The sequence below is a fragment of the Marmota monax genome, unplaced genomic scaffold (assembly GCF_021218885.2).
Source record: "Marmota monax isolate L192 unplaced genomic scaffold, Marmota_monax_Labrador192_F-V1.1 WCK01_AAM20220418_F8-fsc00035, whole genome shotgun sequence".
NCBI lineage: Eukaryota > Metazoa > Chordata > Mammalia > Rodentia > Sciuridae > Marmota > Marmota monax.
The window spans coordinates 156,631-180,082 of NW_026691961.1; the positions used below are offsets into that span (position 1 = coordinate 156,631).

Here is a 23,452-nt window from a genome sequence, read left to right on the forward strand (position 1 = left end):
CACACGCTGCCTAGGGATTTTGCCCTCAGAACACTTGAGGTAGTAGCCTCTCTCGTGTTTTCTTAGAAGCTAGCATCATTGTTTTCTCTTCCTTTACTAATCAGTACCTGGACCATGAGGCACCAAAGATGTGAACCCCATCACAAGCGCACAGTACAGTATCAAGGGAAGCAGCATCACAGAAAATAGAAAGACCACAACTACGGTCTGCACAATAAAACCTGCGAGGTAACTAGTGATATACTTAATTCATATTCTCTCTCTTCTTCCCAGCTGCCATGAGATAAGTAGGTCTACCCCGCTTCACCATTCCATCCCATGTTCTGCTTGACCTCGGGGCTAAAGCAAGGCAATCAGCCCATGATGGACTGAATGTTATAAAACCATGAGCCAAAATAAATCTTCCCTCCCTTCGGTTGAATTTTCTCTGGTATTTTCATCAGTGCAATGGAAATCTGACACAAAAATCAAACTGGAATTTATGAAAACTCTATCAGATTGCTGGTTCAGTTTCTCACCCTGTGCAATTGTTCTTCAAAGGACCTGAAAAAATTGAACATTTTCACACATTTCTTTGCTCCATTACCTTTCATGTATAGGAGGTAAATATCAGATATTTAGAGTGTTTCTTTTCCACTATGAGTGAAATGGCTTTTAAAGCAACTGGGAGCACTGATTTACCATATTTTTAATGTTCAGAGTTTCTATAGTGTGAATACTTTCATGTATTTGAAGATGACCAGGAAAGGTGAATGATTTGTGACAATTATTGCATTCAAAGGGCATTTCTACATTACCATTTATTTAATACTTATTAGGAGTAAGGAAAGAAGGTATTTCTGATTGTTTATACTAGTATAGTTTTGTTATATTAGTATAGCTTTGATCCTATGTGAGTTATTTCATGTCGTAACTGCCACAAATAAAGGCTTTTCTACATTGTTTATACTTGAAGGGCTTCTAACCAGCATTTGTTCTTGTATTTGAAGGTAGGAAGATCAATTGAAGGCTGTCACATATTGTTGACATTCATAAGGCTTCTATCCAGTGTGAATTTATGATTGGAATCTGATAAGAATACATGAAACCTTTCCTTCATTGCTTATATTTATAAGGTTTCTTTGTAGTATGTGTGCATTTATACACTTGAAGGTGAGTGGAAATCTTGAATGTTTTTCCAGATTGCTCACATTCATACAATCTCTCTCAAGTGTGTGTTCCCTAGTGTTTTTCAAAATGAATTGGAATAAGGAAATGTTGCACCACATTGTTTACATTCCTGAGGCCTCTTCCCAGTATGAGTTCATTCACAACATGAAAATAAGCACAATCAGTGAAGGATTTAACACACCATTTACATTCATAGGGTCGTCCCCTGTATAAATATTTTTATGTACACAAAGCCCAAAGGTATAAGTGAAGGCTTTCCCACATTGTTTACATCCATAAAGTTTTTCCCCAGTATGAGATTTTTCATATCTTTCATAATAAGTCAAACTAGTGAAGGCTTTACCAAGGTCATCAATTTATACTTATAGGGCCTTTCTCCACAGAGATAGTTCATGTATTCAAAGGAAAAGGGAAAAAAATGAAAATTTTACCATACTATTTACATTGATACGGCTTATCTCCAGTGTGAGGCTTTTCATGCACAGGAAGATAAGTGGAACAACTGAAGGCTTTACCAGATTGTTTACCCACATTGGCCTTCTTTCCTCTATGAGTTCGTTCATGTGAGTGAAGGTGACTGGACTGGGTAAAGGCTTTGCCACACTGCTTACAGTCATAGGGCTTCTCTCCAGTATGAGTCCTTTCATGTATTTTAAGGCAAGTAGAACTACTGTAGGCTTTTCCACATTGTTTACATTCATAGGGCTTTCTTCCTGTATGAGTTCGTTCATGTGCATGAAGGTCACTAGATGTAGCAAAGGCTTTCCCACATTGTTCACACTGATAGGGCTTCTCTCCAGTATGAGTTCGTTCATGCACTTTAAGGGGACTAGAAAAAGTGAAGGCTTTTCCACATTGTTTACATTTATAGGGCTTCTCTCCAGTATGAGTTCGTTCATGTATTTGAAGGTAAGAAAAACTACAGAGGGATTTCCCACATTGTTTACATTCATAGGGCTTCTTTACTGCATGAGTTCTTTTATGTATTTGAAGGTGACTGGACTGAGTGAAGGCTTTGCCACACTGCTTACATTCATAGGGCTTCAATCCAGTATGAGTTCTTTTATGTATCTGAAGGTAAGATGAAGTAGTGTAGGCTTTACCACATTGTTTACATTCATTGAGCTCTCCTGTATGAGTTCGTTTATGAATCTGAAGATAAGAAGAACTAGTGAAGGCTTTTCCACATTGTTTACATTCATATAGCTTCTTTCCTCTATGTGTTTGTTCTTGTGTGTATAGCTTAGAGGATATAAAAAAGGCTTTCCCACCTTGTTCACATGGATTAGGGTTCTCTCCAGCATAAGTTTGTTCATGTTTTTGAAGGGAACTGGAACAACTGAAGGCTTTTCCACATTGTTTACAACTCATAATCTCCTCATTATGAGATTCTTCACGTACTTTAAGATTAGCCACACTAATGAATGCATTTCCACATTGTTTACATCTGTAAGCCGTCTCTCCAGTGTGAGTTTGTACATGTAACTGAAGATAATTTGAAGTACTGAACGCTTTCCCACATTGCTTGCCTCCATATATCTTCTCTCTAGTATGAGATCGTCGAGATTTTTCAATACACCTGGAACAAATAAACTCTTTTCCACATGTCAAACATCCATACGATCCATTTACAGTGCACTCTGACACGTGTCTTTGAACATTTGTGAGAGAAATAAAGGATTTTTTGTTCTGTTTAAATTCATATGGCTTTCCTCCACACTCCTCATCCTCATGTGGTTTGTTTGCAGAGAGAGATATGATGTGCCTGTTTAGGAAAACATTATATATGAAGACCTGTACACACATACTGCTTTCACATGGAATTTCTAGCAGGAATGTCCTTTTAAGGCTAAGATTTGGAATCTCCCTGAAACATCTTTTTAAATTTTTCCAGAGCCTACCATAAGATTCCTGTTTGAAAAAAAAAAAAAAAAAAAAAAAAACAACTACAAGTACAATTTATGGTTGGCTAATTAACAATATTATATTATATTTATTTATAGGAATTGGACTTACACTAATATCAGGGAAAGTACTGGTTTTCTGTCATGTCTAAACTGTTTGAAAGTCAATATCATGACTACTTTGTGAGACTGCTTCTCCATAGCTACTATGAAAACAGTGGTATTATGAATGCAGTTTCTTAGCTCTGTCAAAAAAATAAATTATTTTGAAACCACTAAATGTGTATCTTACATTAAAGTTCATGTTTTGGGTTTAAAAAGAATAAATATAGTTCATACCATGCTTGCTTACTTTCCTTGTTTGTAAAATTATAGGATATGCTAGGATTCCTTCAGGGCTCTCTGTTTCCTCTCATGAGTACAAGTTACCTTAGATCTATCCCAGGATTTGTGTTCTGATCTTCAGCACTTTGGTTCTCCCATCTGAATCCTAAAACGTACACCCAGAACAGTGATTAAAATTATCATAATTTCAGAATGGATTATGGGATTTATAATATGGATAACTAAAACATAAAAATAATAAAAGAGGAAAAAAAAAGAATTATGGTATTTATGCTGCACAGTGCACTGACATTAGGCCCCATTTTTTCCTAAAAGTACTTACTCCCTTTTCCACCTTCTAAATCCATGAGTGGGTGGGTGGGGGGACTCCCGGGTGCTCTGTCTTTCAATATGTAATGAAACATCATCCTTACCTATAGAAGCCAGGTTTCTAAGGACTTCCTGCATCACATCTCTGTAGAGATTCTTTTGGGAAGGATCCAGCAAAGCCCACTCCTCCTGGGTGAAGTTCACAGCCACATCTTCAAAGAACACTGAGGTCTAAAATATCATCAAAAAATAAATAAATAAATAAAGTAGTGCAGCATATAAATGAAAAAAATAAAGGTCTATCAACAATTTTTAAAAATTTTTAAAAAGGGGGGGTGCTGGGGCTGGGGCTCAGCAGTAGTGCATTACCTGGTATGTGTGAGGCACTGGGTTCGATTCTCAGCACCACATATAAATAAATAAAATAAAGATCTATCAATAGTTAAAAATAATAATAATAAAAATGTAGTGCAGGCCATGAGAGACTGAAAACATAAGGGCTCTATTCTAGACACGTGAGATGTTCTCATAATTCTATGGTCTCCAAGTATTTAGTCCATATTTGTACTCAGGGCTGGGACTGTAGCTCAGAGACAGAGTACTTGCCTAGCATTTGTGAGGTACTGGGTTCAAACCTTAGCACGGCACAAAAATAAACACATAAAATAAGGCATGCTATCTGTCTTCAACCAAAAAAAAAACAAAACTGCTTTCTGTCTACACTCACTTCCTCAAAGAGAGGCATTCCAATATAAGATCTAAACTGATCCATAAAAGTATCAGCAGAGCAAAAACACCCTTCTCATTGTGGGGCAAAGGTATAATAAGGTATGCTCCAAGAACACCCCTAACATCTTAATAGGGTGCATGTCTAACACCACCAGTAATAATGAAGCCCTACTATCTCATGTTGGAAGAGAGGTAGTATTAGTCCTGATAGTGTCTATGCTTACAAAAGGTTGCTGACAAAGTTGCATCTTTGCTGGATAGGGGAACTAAAAATTGGGGAAGGATCCCAGCAAACTGAATCTTTACTTTCCTTTGGAAATTCTATTATTTTGTTCCACTCTTATGTTAGAACCTAAAGAATCAAAGTCCTTCCCACCAAAACAGAACCCTCTGAGCAAAGAATCTAGGAACTGCCCTAGTAGACCACATTTCATCCAGGTACTCACAACATGGTAACTGGGGATTGAGCTCATCCTGTGTGACTACAGCAAAAGAATAAGTAGAATTTGTAGGTACTTTACTCAACATCAAATTTAACCAACTAGTAAGCAACAACAGTGATCAATAAACAATTTGATAATTTCTTCTGATTAATATCAAGATACAGTTGGATAAGTGTCAAATACCTTTACTGACATTTAACAAACAGAATTTCTAGTAATCACCAGAAAGTACTTTTCCAAGCCAAATGAAAATAAGAAATGTGTAACACCTATCCAACTGTGGTAGACAGCAGACTATTGGCTTTTCCAATATATAGTCATGTGCCACATGACTATGTTTTGGTCAAAGACATTTGGGGTTAATAATGGGCTACATATACATGGTTATCAGGAGTAAAGGGATAACTGATGTGTTTATAGTGATGGTGGTACAAACAAACATACTGCATGATCACCTTTGGTATCTTGTAACGAAAGATGTTGTGCAAGGCTGTACCTGGGAAGCATCGTCTCCACAGAGCCTAGGTCTGTAATAGGCTATTCCTTCTAGGACTGTGTAAACACACTTTGGTGTTTGTGCAATGGTGAGAAAGAAAATGAATTTTTAAGTTGATAATTTCTTCTGATTAATTATCTAATTATCTCTCTGCTAATCTTATGCTATTTCCAATAGTATATCTTAGATGTTCTTTATTTATAGTCTGGTGTCACTTAAACATTGTGACTATAAATAAAGAACATCTAAGATACACTATTGGAAACAGCATAGAATTACCAGAGCAATAAACAGAGAGAACAAAAGAAAAAAAAATCAGTGCCTTGGAATTCATATAGATGAGTAATAACATAACAGGTAAGGTATACAAGTGGAGACATTCACAAGCAATTCAGAAGATGAGTCAAGACAAACTGGTATCTAATTTTTAAAAAATGCATTACTTCCCTCCATTCCATAGACAAAATATAAATTCATTACAGATTCTGATGTGAAATACAAAACTAAAACACTTTCAGAAGCTTACAGGAAATATTTTCCTAGAGGAATAGGGAAAACATTTTCACATAACAAGAGTAAGCAATAATGAAGAATGATAAATTCAAACATTAAAATTAGAGGAATAAAAAGATGAAAACACCTGCAAGAGAGGAGACACCTGCAATATGCAACACAGAGAGTTAGGGTGCCGAGCAAGCGGCTCAGGGGGCTGAGGCAGGACAATCAAATGCAGGATCAAAGCCAGCCTCAGCAACGTAGGAAAGCCCCGAGCAAATGGGCAACAACCTGGCTCTAAATAAAATATTAGAAGAAGCTGGGGATGTGGCTCAGTGGTTAAGCGCCCCTAAGTTCAAACCCTGGTACAGAGAGAAAGAGAGACAGACAGAGAGAGAGAGAGACAGAGAGAGAGACAGGGACACGGAGAGATGGAGCACGTGCACACACACACACAGAGAGACAGACATACAGATACAGAGACACGGAGAGATGGAGCACGTGCACACACACACCAGGGCCCAGAGTGAGAATAATCAACATATGACTCAAATGGGAAATAGCCAGACTTGGGACAGAAGGTGAAAGCTGCCTATGGAGAAAGGACCACCTCTGGGTGAAGAGAAGCCCAGGAGAAGGCCAAGCAGATGAGCACTGTCACCCACTGCAGACCCAGCGCCCCTCAGTCAGGATGTGGGTAGTGGGGAGAGCGGGACGGCTGCCCCTCTAGTGGTATTTCCTCACACCTGAAATTTACCATGACCTGCAGCCCAGAGACTTTTTCTGTGTATTCTTAGGGGTCCTCACAAATTCACAACATCTTACCTCCTGAACTGCTGCCAGGCTCACACAGTCAAGATCACAAAAAACTGCCCTTTGCTGCCAGCGCAGGGAGGAAAAGGAGCCATTTCCAGCACACCCAGAGAACTCTATCTTCCTGAGCCTACATTCAAAGGAAACTACTTCTCCAAGGCTGAGTCACCCAAGACATTATCAGCAAAAACTTGTGGGGAAAAAGAAACACTGAGCCCAGCTCCCCCTAATCTTCCTGCCTAGGTCAGGGAGGAGGAAGGGCTGAGGCTCTTAGAAACAAAGCCATGAAATGATCTCGTAAGTAGAAAATTCTAAACTGTGCATGCGCTGAAGAAGAAAACGCAAATGCCTGGAACTAAAAAATAAAGCCAAGCTGTACACCACCACAATAAACACAACACACTTACATCCACTAAAACACGAGCAACCTGAAAGCCATCACAGAAGATCAAGAGTAAAAGTATTTAGAAATTACCAAGAAGACTTTACAAAAACCACAAAATACTTCTGAAAGAAATGACACACATAAAAATATCTAGCATTTGTGAGCTCAAAGAATTGTAAATCTGCCTAAAAATCAACCATGAGGTCAATTCACTGCCTTTCATAGTATCAATGACATTTTTATACAAAATAAGAAGTACTATTCTAAGATTCACGTGGAATTGAAAGAAACTCAACAATGGAAGAAGAAAAATAAAGTGTAAAGTGATTTCAAAACCTGCTTTAAAGGAGTAACAAAGGGAGTGTAGAACTAGTTTAAAGGCAGACACACAGAGCAGTGAAGGAGGACAGGGGGACCCAGGACCATGCAGATACACAGAAGGAAATGATGTCTCTCAAGGGGCCAGGGTCATTCCAGGGGACCAGGATCTCTGGAGAATGAATGGCTGGGAAACTGGATGTTCATGGCAGCACCTAAAGTCAGATGCTCCCCTCACATCACACGCATACATGAGATCCATGGGGACCAAAGTGCTGAAGTAAGATGTGAACCTCACCAATTCTTAGAAGAAAATGCAGACCACATGTCTCACAACACTGGATTTGGGGATGATTTCTGGGATATAGTAGCATCCATTTGATTCATGAAAATAATAGATAAACCTAATTTTACCAAAAATAGCTTTTAGTCCTTTCATTTGCAGCAACGAAGCCCGGACTATTGAATACTATCTTAAGTGAAATAAGCCAGGAAAAGAGAGAGAGACACCGACTGTGTGTTCTTATACAGCAAAGCTCCAAGTTGGCTTCACAGAAAGTACAAGGGTATTCACCAGAGATGAGGAGGAGAGAAGAGAGGGGACAGCAGGGCTGGGTGAGGAGGCTGGGTATCAGGTACCAGAGTCCATTCAGGAGGAGCCAGCACTTCTGCTCTCCAGCAGAGTAGGTGGCCATAGTGTACAACATGTCACTGTGGTTTTCATAATAAAGCTGGGGAGCAGTCCACTGACCCTAAGAAATGATAAATGTTAGGAATGATGCAATGAAACAGGTGTACAACCAGCTCACTGCACCTCATCCACATGTGCAACTTAAAAGTGAATCAGCATTAGAAAGGAAAATGTTGTCCTTCATAGGACACCGTCAGCAAGTGAAATGGCACTGGAAGGAATTGTAGAAAATACCTGCACATTGTGCATCTGGAAAGGAGCTGAAAACTTGAAAGAATGAAGAAAAACCAGCTGACAAAGCTCAACTCCTTCTGACATAAGGATGCAAACCTAACTGTAATAAAATGAAACACCTTAAAAAGTACCAGAGATCTACAAAACCTACACTGAAGGCTACAAAGAAGGATGAAAGGCTGTCTCCATGACAACAAAAACAAGTCAAGGATGCCTGCTCTCACCACTTCCAGACAACACAGCAAGAGGAGTGCTATGGGAAGCCAGGAAAAAAATCTTTGTGTTCCAGACTTCAGCCAACTTACGTAGCCCCAGACAGTGGGACAAAATCAAGGACTTCACCAAGCAGATGGAGGTGGGCATAGGCAACTCAGACTCAGACTATCACCTGCAGAGAGAGCAGCCACAGGCACCAAGATGGGAGGAAGACAGTACAACCTCTGCACCCTTTACTGAGGTTCTCCCCATCAACACTGACCACCTGACACAGTGCACATCTCATTTGCATTCCTGCGTCCTAGAGTGTCTACAGCAAGTGGACAAGGATATCGGATGGGGTTTTTTCAGATGCTGCTCCGACCAGAAAATCGGCTACATTGGTGTAGATGGATACCTCATAAATCCCAGGGCTCTTAACACATACTCAAATACACACAGGTCTCACACAAACCTCCTGGCAGGCCCATGACCCCTCAACTTTCACAGACTAAAGTGATCAACCACATCAAATAGGTCAGAGTGGTGGCTCCTTGAACCCAAGCCATTTCCCAAAGTTGGGGTAACCCAAATAAGTTCACAATGTAGGTCCACACGAAATCCTGTGTTGCAATATTTATAGCAGCAGTACACTAAAGCCTGCGTGTATCCATGAGGAAGATATGTTCCCCAAGTCAGCAGTGAAAAATTCATATACAAATCTCAATACAAATAAACAAATAATCAAAAATCAACTTCTAGGCGGGCATGGTGGTGCACACTTGTAATCCCAGGAGCTTGGGAGACTGAGAAGGATCAGGAGTTCAAAGCCAACCTCAGCAATGGCGAGGCACTAAGCAACTCAGGGAGACCCTGTCTCTAAATAAAATATGTTGGGCCTAGGAGTTGAAAAGCAGCCTATGTAACATATGTGATGGGCTCTCAGAGTTCAGCACGCTGAATCCAGATACCATGGTTAGTTAACCGCACTCAGCCCCATCACCATGGTAACTGTCCTCCCCATGCACAGCATGTTCCTTTCCTTCTGCTTTTCTGCCACTGATCTATTAGCCCATTGGTTGCCCCTCATAAGTATGTTGGTAGCTCATTGGATCATTATAAAAACTTTGCCTATGCAATAATAAAGTGGATCGAGTTCTGTGAAATTGGTCTCTGGAGGTCTTTTCGACTCTGTCACCACACCCTCCTCAGGTGTTCGGTGGGCTTTGGCTGGATCAAGAGAGCCCACATTTGGTGCCTGCAGAGGGACCTGAGGCAAGCAGGTAAGTGCAGGTGTTGGACCCCAGGGAAACAGGGAAAAATGGGCAACTTACCAACCTCCACTAAGGACTCACAGCTGCTGCGCACCCTCCTTAGCATGAGAGGATTAACACTAAATAGAAAGGAAGCCCAAATTTGGGAATGTGGTAATTGACACCAATCCCTGGGTGAAAGCAGCTGATGTGTTTGATCCAAGTATATGGGAAAAGAATTATGGTTAATGCAAGGCAAGCAGAAGTTAGACAGGGATATACCCTGCCTCTTCATTCCTTTCCAATTGTCACAGCAACACAGCAACCTCTGGGGCACAAAGGGTGTAACCCGTCTGGTTATGGCATCAGAGGCAGGGGAACAAGGAGAACAAGACAAAGGGAGGAAGAATCACAGGTAAGCTCTGATGCAAAGTCCTTTGAACCACAACAAACAGAAAAAGGGCCAGACACGTTTAAGCCAAAGAAAATTTACTGCTCTTTGTCAAATCTAATGGGACAGTTACAGATAGAGAAGGTAAAAGGGAGAGCCTTATAGGCCCCCTTCCACCTTGGCCAGTACCCGCTCCTCCAAGGTCAGAATCTAATCCATTCTCAGACTCAGGTTGAACAAAGGACCAAGCATGGGGTGCCTATGAACAGGAGATACCAACTGCGTTCCCAGTCAATGTGAACCCCACCCCTCAAAGGCCACTACACTGGTATCCTCATGTCCTAGCTATATTAAAGGAGTTTAAGAAGGCAGTGAAGGAAGACAGACCTAGGGGTCCCTTTGCTGAACAAGTCCTTGAAACCCTTAGCCTAAGTGTAGACTGCCCACAGGATTGGAAAGACTTGGCAAGAGCCACCCTTGAGTCATCCACATACCTAAAATGGAAGGCAGTTTTCTATAATGAATATGAGCAGCAAGGAGGTCGCAACCTCATCACAGATGTTAACCTCCCAGCTAAATGCTTGCAGGGAGAGGGAATCTGCTGTTCCCCTTTGGTATAAGTTACAGGTCTGCCAAATTATTTCAACCAGGTGCAACTCTGCCTTAAGAGCCTGCAGGAAGTTACCAGCTGTAGGAGGAACAGTTTCTATACAGGGACTAAGGCAGAAAGCCACTGAGGACTTGCCGCAGTTTATCTGTAGAGTAAACAAGGTGGTAGAAGGGAAGGTATCCCATGTAGGAGCTAGGGAAGCCCTAGCCAAAGAGTTACTCTGGGAAGGATTAAACAAGGAGCATAGGGCTGCCATCACACCAGTGTGCAATGACACCCCAGATGACTGGATTTTGGCCACCCAGGACATAGGGAGACAAATGGCTCAAGCCTCTCTGCTGGCCTCAGCCATGGCAGTTGCATTGAAGCAGGGACAAAATAATAGTAAAGAAAGAGGTTGCTCCACTTGTTGGGGATATGGAGGAACAGGACATCTCCAGCGAGAATGCCCAAATAGCCCTAGCAAACCACGTGCACCTCCTTCTATTTGCCCTGGATTCAAAAAGGGATGACATTGGGCTTGACTGTAACTGAGCAAACTCAAGGGTTACACACACATTTCCACCAATCCGCCTAAAGCCTCTAGATTATTTTCAGAACTGACTAAAGAGGCTAGTCAGAGATGCAAAAACTGTGTGCCTTTTCTCCCCATCAGATCCTTGCAACCTACAGGGGTAAGCTCTTGAGGGCTCAAATCCAACACCCTTTGGCAGATGAACGTTACTCATTATTTGCCTTTTGGCAACCTTAAATACGTTCACGTAGTCATTGATACCTACTCAGGTTTTATTATGGCTACACCTTCTACTGGAAAAACCATGAAAAAAGTCATCTTCCATCTGCTTAAATGCTTTGGGATCATGAGAGTTTCTTTCTCTATAAAAACTGACAATGGCCCAGCCTATGCAAGCAAAATCTTCAAGAAATTTTGCTCTACCTGGCACATAAAATGTGGAACTGGCCTGCCCTATAATCCTTAGGTTCAGGGTATTGTGGAACACATACACAGGGAACTCAAGACCATGCTCCAAAAGCATAGGCGGGGAAACTACACTAGCTCCCCACACGATGATATGAACAAAACCCTATTCACTCTAAGTTTTCTCACCATTTCAAAATCTTCTATAGAAACAGCAGCCCATAAGCTTTGGGCCCCCCTCTTGGGGCCCCCCCATCTACCTATGGTCTCATGGAAGGATCTTATAACAAGGGCATGGAATAGTCCAGGTCCCGTCCTAACCATGGGTCAAGGGTTTACAGGTGTTTTTCCAGAATAGGCACCTCACCCCATCTGGGTGCATGCCAGAAGTGTCAAGCCCTGGACCCCCAGAACCACCAACCAAGAAAATGAAGGAACTAACTCTGGAGGAAAGCAAAGGACACAACAACACGAATGGACCTCATGTAAAGTAACCTGGGGTGATATTAAAGGTCTTGTTGACCACGCCACCAGAATGGCCCCTTCACCTGCTGGCAACCCCATCCCTGGGCCTATGATGGTGGTCCTATTGTATGCAGCACTCACTGCTAACAGTGAAGCTTCCTGTCAGGTAAATTGGGCTTTGGTCACTAGGCCACCACTAAAAGTGGTGGCCAACTGGGAAAGAGACCTACCTAAGCTCTTTTCCAATAACTCTAATCTTATCCATCCTGAATTAACTGTGCAGTGGAATACCAGCATTTCCATGCCTGCTCTGCCCATTTGTTTCTCCATAGTTGATAATGAGACCTACAATCAGGACAACCCCCTTTGCTTTGCTTTTGCCAATGAATCTATTGTAGATAACTATAATAAGTCACATGTTGGGCTGTCTCTCACTGACCTTAGAGTTATAGTTAATGCTACCTAGAGCCATAGACTCCCCCATGGCAAATGAAAAAAACACTTACTGCCAACATGTCCTAAGATGCTTTTTGGGAAGTCCCCCTCAGATAATGACACCACTCCCTGGAATCAATGCATCACATCTAGATCTCTTCTACTTGATAAGAGAAATATCTCCAGGGAAGAACAATACCTGTGCACCTGGGTGGGCACAGCTCCCTGCAATTCATCTAACAGGCCCAAAAGCCATACGGGCTACTGCAGTAACTGCTACATGGGACAATCTGTTACTAACTGTTACACAGAAATTCAATATGGCATGATGGATATCACACCAATATTGGTGGCTGCTAGACCCATCAAATGGGCAACAGATGGATGCATGAATGGGTCGATGTTGAACCAAGGCCCTAGCCATGGATTTACCTTCATCCCAAATGATACCCATACCCATTATGCACAAACTTGTGTTATGCCACCCTTTGCCATAGTAATTATCAATGATACTGATGGCATAAATATCACTCATACAGAGATCCCTTGGGCAGTCAATAAATTGTCTAACCCCTGCTATGAAAGCTAAACGTATATTTTTCTTAGAGTGCCACCAGAAATCTGGCTTCCAGTGAACCTGTCCAGACAGTGGAGGAGTCCATGGGACATGGAGATGAAGAACTTTCTGAATGAGATCCTGTACCAGACAAGATGTGCAATTAGCCTCATCAGCGATGGAATTATTGGCCTGATGACCACCATTGCTGCCACAGCCACTGCCACTGCTTCCCTCACTCAGCAGCTTGGAAGGCTGAGACAGGAGGATCACAGGTTCAGAGCCAGCCTCAGCAATGGTGAGGTGCTAAGCAACTCAGTGAGACTCTGTCTCTAATAAAATACAAAATAGGATGTGGCTCAGTGGTTGACTGATCCTGAGTTCAATCCCCAGTACCCGCCCCCCGCCAAAAAAAAAAAAAAAAAAAAAATCAATCCTACATGTGGTTGTTTAAACAAAACAAAAAAATCACAATGTGAAGTGTGAGAGAGAAAAGTACAATAAAATATATTCTCAGAAATTACAATATTCAGGCAAGATGTGGTGGTGAACAGCTCAAATCCTAGTGATTTAGGAGGCTGATGTAGGAAGATCACAAGTCAAAGCCAGCCTTAGAACTTGGCTAGGTCCTAAGCAACTTAGCGAGAACCTGTCTCTAAAAAATAAAAAGAGCTGAGGATGTTGCTCAGTGGTTTGGCACTACCATGTTCAATCCCTGGTATCCAAAAACAAAAACAAAAAACTAGAGTATTCAGATGGGCACAGTGGCTCAAATCGCAGGGATTTAGGAAGCTGAGGTGGGAGGATAACATGTCGCAATCTATGCAGGGCTACATAGCAAGAACCTGCTTCAAAATGAAAAAAAGATTGGAGAATGTAGCTCAGTAGTAGATTGTCCCTGTATTCAATCCCTACTACAGAAAAAAAGAAGAAATGAGTGTTCACAGCACCCTGGTATATCAGGGTGGAAGGCCACCCAGGCCAAGAGAAATCCTTTCAGAGAGGACCAAGACCCATATGCTGACCACAGGCTGCTCTCCAGGCTCAGGTCTGCAGAGAACTGAGGCTGAAGGGGTTTTAAACAGCATGACCATGTGTTAAAGCAGCAGCCCAAGCTCCACTATCCACAGGCCCTGGAGGAGCTGAGCTCTTGCTGTTTCTTGTTTTCTTTCCAGCTATTTCCTCATGGAACTCCATTAAAACTCAAGCTCAACACAAGCTAAGAGAGACCCTCTGAGTACACCGAGCAACTAAACTACTGTCTCCAAACATACTCTGGAAAGTCACTACACACAATGGCTACAGTCTTCAACAAACAAGGGCAAACTCTGAATAGAGGGAAAAACTGATTTCAGAGGAGAAACGATTATAATATTCAAATACCCACTTTGCAAAAGCAACAAAATAAGGAATACACATAAAGAGCAAAGTACATCTCACCAATGGGGAAAAAATGCTTCAGTTATTTTTTGAGAAAACATGGACACTAGACTCAGTAATAAGACTTAAAACCAACTGCCGGAATCTTTTAAGATGTACGACCTACAACAGGTCAAAACACCTGATGAACAACTGAGAGACTCACATGGACACGCGGTGAAATCCAGTGACAGAGGAGTCAGAGGCAATCGCCTGACAGTGAGCGACAGCTGGAGCACACAGAAGAGCTGTCGTGGTATCTAGCTCAACAGCACACCCACCACAGGTACCTCTAGGGCACTTAGCCAACAGCAGCCCAGCACACATCCTTCTCAACATCACAGGGAAGTATCCACGACCAGCCACCTTCAGCCACGACAGGCGTTAGTGCAGAAGGCTACCAAATCCCAACATGGCACCAGGAACACTGGAATTACCATGGCGTTAGTAACAGAAACACAGCTGGGTGACCTCCAGATATCTGCAGGTCAAATCCCAAAGTTCTAAACAGCACATGGGTCAAGGGTGTCTCAGGATCAGTCTGAATATTTCAAAGGAAAAGAACTGAAACTGCATCTTAGGAAACTTTGTGGAACAGAGCACAGGCAGGGCTTAGGGAGAATTAGAGGTGCTGAAGGCTTACATTACAAAAGAATAAAAATCAACCCTTCATCCTTCCACTTCAGGAACTAAAGAACAAACAGCAAGGAGAACCTACATCCGATGCTAGCATATGAAACTGTGATAGGAAATCAATAGAGAATCAACTCAAAAGCAAGCTCTTCAGGGCTGAGGCTGTAGCTCAAAGGCAGAGCACTTGCCTAGCATGTGTGAGGCACTGGGTTCAATCCTTAGCACAGCATAAAAAACTAAACAAATACAGGTATGGGAACAGGTGCATAGAGTACTGTATATATGGCGTATGTTAAGGGCGCTTGAGAGGCAGGCTGCTTACTCCGTAGGCACAGCACCCTGAGCATGAGGTCACATGTTGTGGTCCCAGTGCTGCTCTACGGCCACTCCTTAATCGGTTGCTACAAGGACAGTTGGCCAGAAATTGTATTGGTGGCTGCCTAAAATCTGCTTAACTACTGGCCACGTATATATACATGGTAACTGCACAATCAAATCAGACCTGCTTCCTGTGAGATCTCTGGAGGTCTTGATTCATGACTCTGCAGCCACACTCTCCTCTACCTATTCCATGGACCTCCTCACTAGATGAGAGAGAGCCCATGCATAAAGGCATGCTGTCCATCTATAACTATTAAAAAATAAAAAATAAAAAGCAGGTTTTTTTGTGGACATGCTTGTAACAGATAGCACAACTAAGAAAACAGAAACAAAACTTACTCAGTAGAAATGAAAGACACCATTATTCAGGGGGAGTAAAAGAACCATAAAGGAATATTATGAATAACTGTCGGACACAATTTGAGAATTCAGATGAACTGGACCAACTCCAGGAGGAAAACAATCTACCATAACTCACACAAAAAGAGAAATACACAACATGAACAAGTTAATGAAGTGATAATAACTGTCATCAGAGGAAAGGCATGGCCCAGGGGTGTCATGGTGGATTCTGCACCACACTAAGGAGGCAATGAAAACTACCCTTAATCCCCTCTAAGAGGAAGCAGGTAACACTTCCAACTCATTCCTCAAGGTGTAGCCTATATGACATATTGCAATGTTAACAGTTTCTGGCAGCCAAGCCAGGGAACCTGCGTGGACCACTGATGGCTGGATTCAGCACCCTGGCAAAAATATAACTAAGCAATAATGAAAAAAGGAGAAATGAATTGCATGCAATTTTATTAAATCGTGGAGAAAGAAGCAGCTCAATTGATTCTCTAGCTTCATTTCTTAAATTCTATGAAATCCAAGACCAGGATGTCTTTGTTGAGGAAATTCAGAAAACTATTTCTACAAGTGGAAATAGTAGACAAATATCTAAGAGTAGCCAAAATGTCCAGGAGTCTCCAACACCTTGTAGAGAATACCATCAGGTAATATTATAGATTGAAGGTCTATTTCAACCCCAAGATTCACAAGGTGAAAGGTGAACACCCATTGGGTGGCATTAGGAGGGGGCATTTGGAATCAGATAAGATCATGAAAGATGCTCATGAATTATAATAATCTCACGAAAACATGTTTTATTCAGCCAACAGAGATGACATTTAATAACAATTTCCAGGACACTTACATCAATTCATAAACAAAGGACCATACTTTGATATTTGTGGCAATTGCCATATTTGTCCCATGAAATTCAGTAGTAATCTTCCAAGTTCAGGTAACAGGAAGCAAAGAGAAGTTATCCATTGTGACAAGTTCTTCATTATACAAGGGAACTAATATTCTCATGAATCCACAGAGTATAAATTTACCTACCACACCTTTTGTGAAAATGAAACATTTTCTACAGCAACAATGACACACGGATTTTTCATTTTCTAAAGTAGCATTCTTTTATTTTTTTAGATGTCAATGAACCTTTTTTTAATTTATTTATATGCAGTGTTGAGAGACCAAGTGCTTCACACATGCTAGGCAAGCACTCTGCCACTAAGCCACAACCCCAGCCACTAAAGTAGCATTCATGAACCTACCATATGTAACTCCATTTGAAATCAAATTAAAAAAAAAAAAAAAAAAAAAGTGAGGTCTCAGAAATGTTCTACATGTTCTAAACAAATCAGAAAGGTAACTTAAGAATTTTTATCATATACCAAAAAAAATCTGTTTTCTTTTTAAATTCATTTCTTTTTTACCTCTTTTAAAATATTCTACCTTGCTCAGCTCTAAATAAATACATTCACATTTAAGGAAATCTGGCTGTCATATAAGGGGGCAGATCATTTCAAAGTGATAAATAAAGGGCTTGTGCTGAGGGAGCAGACATGTCAGGCTCAAGGAGCAGGTAAGGTCCCTGTGAGCTGGGCATCCTCCTACCTGGTCCAGCTCACTGAAACACTCCATGATTACCCTCCCAGGAGACCCAGACCATGACTCCAGGCTTTTCAGGTTTGCACAGCACTGCACTGGGGTGGGTGGTCCTATGCTCTGGGAGAATTTTCCTCCTTCACAACTGTGAGAGAATGCAAGGGCAAGAATCACTGCTGACCTGGCCCCGCAGCACCAGCATCTCCAGGCTAACTGTCCACTGATATCAGAGAAATGGGAACAGGGAGTGGATAAAACAATGTCCCAAGATGACAGGTCTCTAGATGAGGCCTATTCCAGGAGATTCCTCAGCCCCAGGACCTCCAGCTGCTCCCCTGAGAGGCTGCATCCCACACCTCAGGCTCTGCTGACCAAGGGCCTGAAATTGCCTACCCTTTGCAGGACACTGGGCAGCCTCCACTGGCTGCAACAAGTGGCAGCCACAGGAAAGGACAGTGGCTGAGGACACAGGACCCTGGAGGGTCCAATGGAAACCTCTGCACAAGTTATTCTGATAAGGCGTCTATGCCTAGGGAAGGTAAAGGAAGGAAGAGAGGAACAGAGTTTTAACAGTGGAGTTCCAGGTAACTCTTTTCTGCTCTCACTACATGACAAATTCAGAAACAGAAACAAATCTACGAGGCTGTGCCCACTGAATGCAGTATAAGGAGCAAAGAGGGGAGAATTCTGGGAACTTGAGTGGGGAGTCAAAGTCTGAAAATGTGAAGAGAGCTCGAATTTAAAGGATCTAATGAGCGCCCTAACAATGGCTAGGTGGGGGAAAACCAGATGACTCTTCAGAAGAAGGAGGGACATGGACCCCCTCAGACCAGAATCCTCCACATAGGAAGGAGCCCCACACCTGAGGCAGGATCCCTGAGGCCCTCTGCCTTCACTGCACACTGAGGGCCTAGGGCTGGGGTCCAGATGTGCAGAGAGGATTCTGTTACCTGCACCAGCCCACACCATGACTCAGGTCTGGGTTGGCTGAACTCTGGAACTGACAGTAGGAGGCCAGAGACCAGCCACAGCTGGTTCCCACCAGTTCTAACCATCCCACTTCCCTGAGCACTCCTGGCCCCACACACTCACCATTTCCTGCCTTCTGGGGAGTCCTGACATCCTTCCTGTGGACCTCATAGCACCTGCAGGTCAAAAAGAGATAGACCTGAGCCAGAGCCACTTGGGCCTCACACAGCAGAGAAGACACAGTCCTGGAGATGGATTCTGAGCTGTACAGGGTGAGAGAGAAAGTCCTGTTAGACTGTGGAAGGCCACCCCCTCCCACCAGCTGCCTCCTCACTGGCCAGGACTCCACAAGACCCTTCTCTCACCCCAGCCACATATGTACACCCTGGGACTCTGAGTGACAGGAGATAAATCAGACTCTCGGACAAATGAGGCCAGAAGGACAGGTAGTACGCAAAAGCCCTTTTCAGGCAAGACTTTCTCCCTGCAAGGGACCTGCCCCACCAGGGGGACATTTCTCCTCAGGTACTTAAGCCCTTTCTCAAGCAGGCCCTGTTGTCTTCCTGTTCCTTTGGGCACAGAGTCACAAGCACTTGTGAGAAATTACATATTTGGTGTCCAAGGCTGCCAACCCTGAGCTCAGAGAAGGTGGGTGCCCGGTCACAATAGACTGGAAAGGAGGGATACAGGCATCCATCTTGGGGAAGAGGTCGGGGCTGTATGCCAAGGCCTCCTCACACTTTAACTCTCAGTCAACTCATTTCCAGACAAGAAAATGAAAAGACAACAAAGGAATATAGTTATTAAATACATGAAAACTTAATTATATGGCAATAAAAATAATTTAAGAGGAAAAGCAACCACATGAACTAGTTGAGGAACGGTGCCTGCTTCATCCACAGTTCAATGAAAACCCACTTGCAGAGGTATATACATATTTCCAAACTTACAAAACTTATTTGGGCGCCAGACTTTGACTGCTGAAATGTACCACAGAGGGGTTGGAACTCCATGGCCAGGAGGGTCCACCTAAGGATTTACCTCTGGGAGCCCAACATGTCCCCATCCTATAGGTTTTCTTATGTGAGAAGATAAAAAAAATTCCAAAGGAAGAAAGTGATAAACTCACATCTATTAAAAAAGAGACTCCTCCATCAAACTGCGATAGGGTCAAAGAAGGCTGCCCTCCCTCAGAGGAAATGTCTGCACTCTTTACAAAAAAAATAAAATAAAAAGAATTCATGTATAGGGTATGTTAAGACAAAACAAAAAATAACTTCACAAATGAATTAAATATGAGAAAATGACTGAACACCTTTTCAATGAATATGGGTTCTCTGAGCTCAGGGTTGGCTGCCTTGGACACCAGATATGTAATTTCTCACAAATGCTTGTGACTCTGTGCCCAGAGGAACATGGAAATACAGAGAAAAACGTTCTCATAAATGGTATTCAGCAAAAAGCAATATATAGCCACATGGAAGTAAACAAGGATAGATAGTATAAGGGATGAATACACATGTGTATATACACTGCACTGAAATTTTCTAGTAATTTGAATTAATCCACAATCTATAACCTAACAATGATTTCCCAACATGTACAAAACTTATGAAGTGTGGGCACTTGAGGACCAAATTTTAAAAGAGAATGAAATGGTCAAGAATGTAAAATTAAAAAATTAAACTAGAAACAAGTGGTGTTCCTGAAGCAGGAATAGGGAAGGGAACCAGGAGGCCTACAGATAGTAATACGAGTCTAAGCAACTGAGGCAGAGGAACCAACAATTCACATTACAGCACCACAGTGATAGAGTACTAATCGGAACATTTGAAGAGTTATGGAAAATAATAATCCTACAAAACAGCCCTCAAAGAAAAGTGGAGACACAAGGCAGCTTGGTAGGAGTGAGGGGAAACTAGCCCACCATTAACCTTCCAGTAAATCCTTTCCTGATAACATGGGCCCCCAAAGGAAGGAGAGAAATACTGAATCTCTGGGAGACAATAATTCCAGAAAAAGAAATACCCATCCTTCACAATCTGGACTCCTCTCTCTCTTAGTAGCAATGAGTCTCAACCTTTTACAGCTGCCCTCCTGAGTTAAAAGTTTTCACCTACATAACTACCCCTGACTGTCCAAACAGCACACTCACAAGTTCCAATGGTGAAATCAGCACAACTGTACCCTATAAAACCAAAATCCCCTCTGTAACTGATGGCCATTTACATATTCAGAAAATAAGTCCCCAGGTGTCTGAGGTCCTGATGAGAAATAAGCAGCTTCCTGAATCTTTGAGGTCTGCACCCCTCATTTTGTGCTTTCAACATTAAGTTATTGAAAACTCAAATAAGAAGCACCAACTAAAATTCTGCCTCCTCACAGATGGCTCAAGTACAAGGAATGACAGAAAAAAAATGGAACTGTGCTCCCCTCCAGGCACAGGTAGGGGAGAGCAGGGAGAGGCAGCCTGACCAGGGCCCATTCACCTCTCTTTGGGCGGGTTATACAGGTGTTTAGATTCCCACTAAACTGAGCATTAAAAAAATTATTTCAAGAACTCTCTTCTTCTTTACATCACATTACTGTATCCAATTAAACGTTAACCAATAACATAAAATCAAGGAATTCAATCAAGGAATGAGCTTCTTACATACTTGGGGACAAACTGGAATTTCTTGACAGCGAGATGTGATAAAGGAAACAACAAGCACCTGCGCAGAGAAGCAGCCTGTCACCCCCAGTTCTCCAGGAACCCCGCTTGGTGGCTAAACACATCCCCAAGCCCAGGGACACTCTCACAGTGGATGCAGCCCAGGTGGCTCCCTAGGAATGAGGGAACCTGAGCAGCTGGACATTTGGTTCTGGAGGGTTACTGTGCTCTTCCCTCCCCAGCGGAGAATGTTCCCTCCTGCGGGACCCTGGTTCTCACTCTCACCCAAGCACCCACCAGGAGGCACATGAGGGTCCTGGCCACTGAGGCCACGGTCTGCAGCTGACCGGGGGACCCGCTGGCCAGCACTCCCCGCGGGACCAGGGGAAAGAGCCCAGGGCCACAGGCCAGCGCGGACAATGCCATCCTCCGCAGCGAACCCCGGGGACCCGTTCCCAGTCCGTCCCGAGGGACCCAGGGTCCGGGGTCCAGGGCCATCCGAGAGGGCTCGTTAACACGCTCTGCAGCTGACCGGGAACCCTCCTCCCAGCCAACCCGGCGGGACCAGGGGACAGGCCCCAGGGCCACCCGCCGGCCGGGACTCAACCCGCTCCGACGCTCACCCGCCCGCCGGGTCCCGCCAGCCCTGGCCGCACACTCTCCGTTTGGGCCTCCGGGGTCACCCGCCGTCCTCACGAAGGAACTTCGGCCACCCGAGCTCATGGGGCTCTCTGGCTACGCAGAGTCGCCCAGAATCCGTGCCCAAGACCCGCGACCTGAGGAAAAAAGACCCGGGCGGCCCAGCAAGGAAAGAACGAGTCTGCGGAAGCCCGCCCCTGCCCCGGCTGCGTGCCTGATTGGATAGCGCCGCCTAATAAACAGCCTTCAGGCTCCGCCCCCGCCTGAGGGACAGCTGAAGTAACCAATCCCTGATGAAATAGGCCCAGCCCTTTTTCAGGCAGCACCTCCTCCTGGGCTGGGGCAGGACCCGCGGGTAACCCGGGGAGGTACGTGTATAGAATTCCGTGCTGTGCACAGGGAGCCACAGAGGAGCATGTTAAGACCTTAAGTCACATGACCTTCCTGCCCTGGGTTCAGGGTGGGCCTGAGCCCTGGAAAGGAGGCCGGTTCAACTGAAATGAAGTGCTCAGTAAGTACCTTTGACTTTTCTGAAGGCCACATGAAAACGTTCAAAGAAACAGGTGAAACAACCCAGCACAGCTCAGCCATACAGTTCTTTTCTGGCAAATTGAGGCCCTGGGTTCCAGCCCAGCAAAAACAAGATGATTCAAAAGATAAGAGAGAAAGTCACAGGTGAGGTTGATTGTGATGTCTTTAATGTAGTATATGTAAAATATCATTGTTTTACTCTGCAAACAGTATAATGAGGTGTCACTATTAATTAACTACTTGTCTTTATAATACTGTAGTAGCACCTCCTTTCTCCACAGAAAAGTCTTAACTGGGCCTTTCCAGAAATCTTCACCATGGCTGATTTTAGTACTGTCAGCAAAAGAGTCTCTGCAAGAGTCCAATGTAGATAAACTTCCTATTTTCGTGTTGCCCTGATTTACTTGGCCACTGGCCCAGAAGATACCAGCACTCCAGGTGCTAGACACCCCTTACTAGTTTTTCACAAACAACCAGTATAGTAGTTTGTAGAAATGTGCCTCTGGCCTTGAGCTGGGCTTCACAGAGATGTTTACATTTCTAAGATAAGAAAGTTACCAGTTGGGCTCCATGGTAACAGCAGACAGGAGGAGGAAAGAAAGGAGAGTAGAAGCTTCCCCCTTCTCAGGTATTGTCCTTGAAAGGTTAACTTGCCTAGAACAGTGAAAGAAAAAGCTGCTTTTATGTGAACTTCTGCAGACTGTGAGCTTCTGAGCCCCTCTCCTTACATGCTGGGTATTAAACTCTGAAACTTCCTGAACTCAGGGTTCATGTGGATTGATTGATTACAGCAAAAGCTGTGCCCTCTGAACCTGGCTGCAGCCAAATAAAACTGTTACCTGCTATCTTTGGTGCCTTGCCTCATCTGTCCCCTACAACAAGGTAACTCCCAATGGATGTGTTGTTGAACCCTGGCCTCCCATCTGCACTAGGTCTATGTGTCAGGCTGCTAATCACTCCACAACTTACCAGCTCATGAGTGGGCTGGTCAGCAATCTTGGTGCAGTGGGGCCCACTCAGACCTCTGTTCTAGGTGTTGACTAGGCAGCTCTGCTTCTGGGGGAGAACTGGCTGTTGAGGGGGCACCTTGGTTCTCCTCCCCATGGTATCTCCTTCAGCAACTTAGTCTTTGT

At 43.4% G+C, this 23,452-nt stretch overlaps 1 protein-coding gene across 3 annotated transcripts; it reads right to left on the reverse strand.

The window, feature by feature from the left end:
* Window positions 1-785: 785 nt before the first annotated feature.
* On the reverse strand, window positions 786-21,982 carry LOC124082057 (zinc finger protein 14-like). Of its 3 annotated transcripts, none has more exons than XM_058573569.1 (5): window positions 21,773-21,982; window positions 18,620-18,672; window positions 3,833-3,959; window positions 3,504-3,564; window positions 786-2,935 (listed from the first exon to the last, which is right to left on the reverse strand). In XM_058573569.1, exons 1-5 carry the CDS (start codon window positions 21,870-21,872, stop codon window positions 1,606-1,608), a joined length of 1,671 nt encoding a protein of 556 aa, XP_058429552.1. In that variant the 5' UTR covers window positions 21,873-21,982; the 3' UTR covers window positions 786-1,605. The 3 variants fall into 3 exon arrangements, with proteins under 3 accessions (XP_058429552.1, XP_058429576.1, XP_046284492.1); XM_058573593.1 differs by having other exon boundaries at window positions 18,620-18,759; window positions 21,773-21,911; XM_046428536.2 differs by lacking the exon at window positions 786-2,935 and having other exon boundaries at window positions 3,099-3,564.
* Between the last annotated feature and the right edge of the window lie 1,470 nt (window positions 21,983-23,452).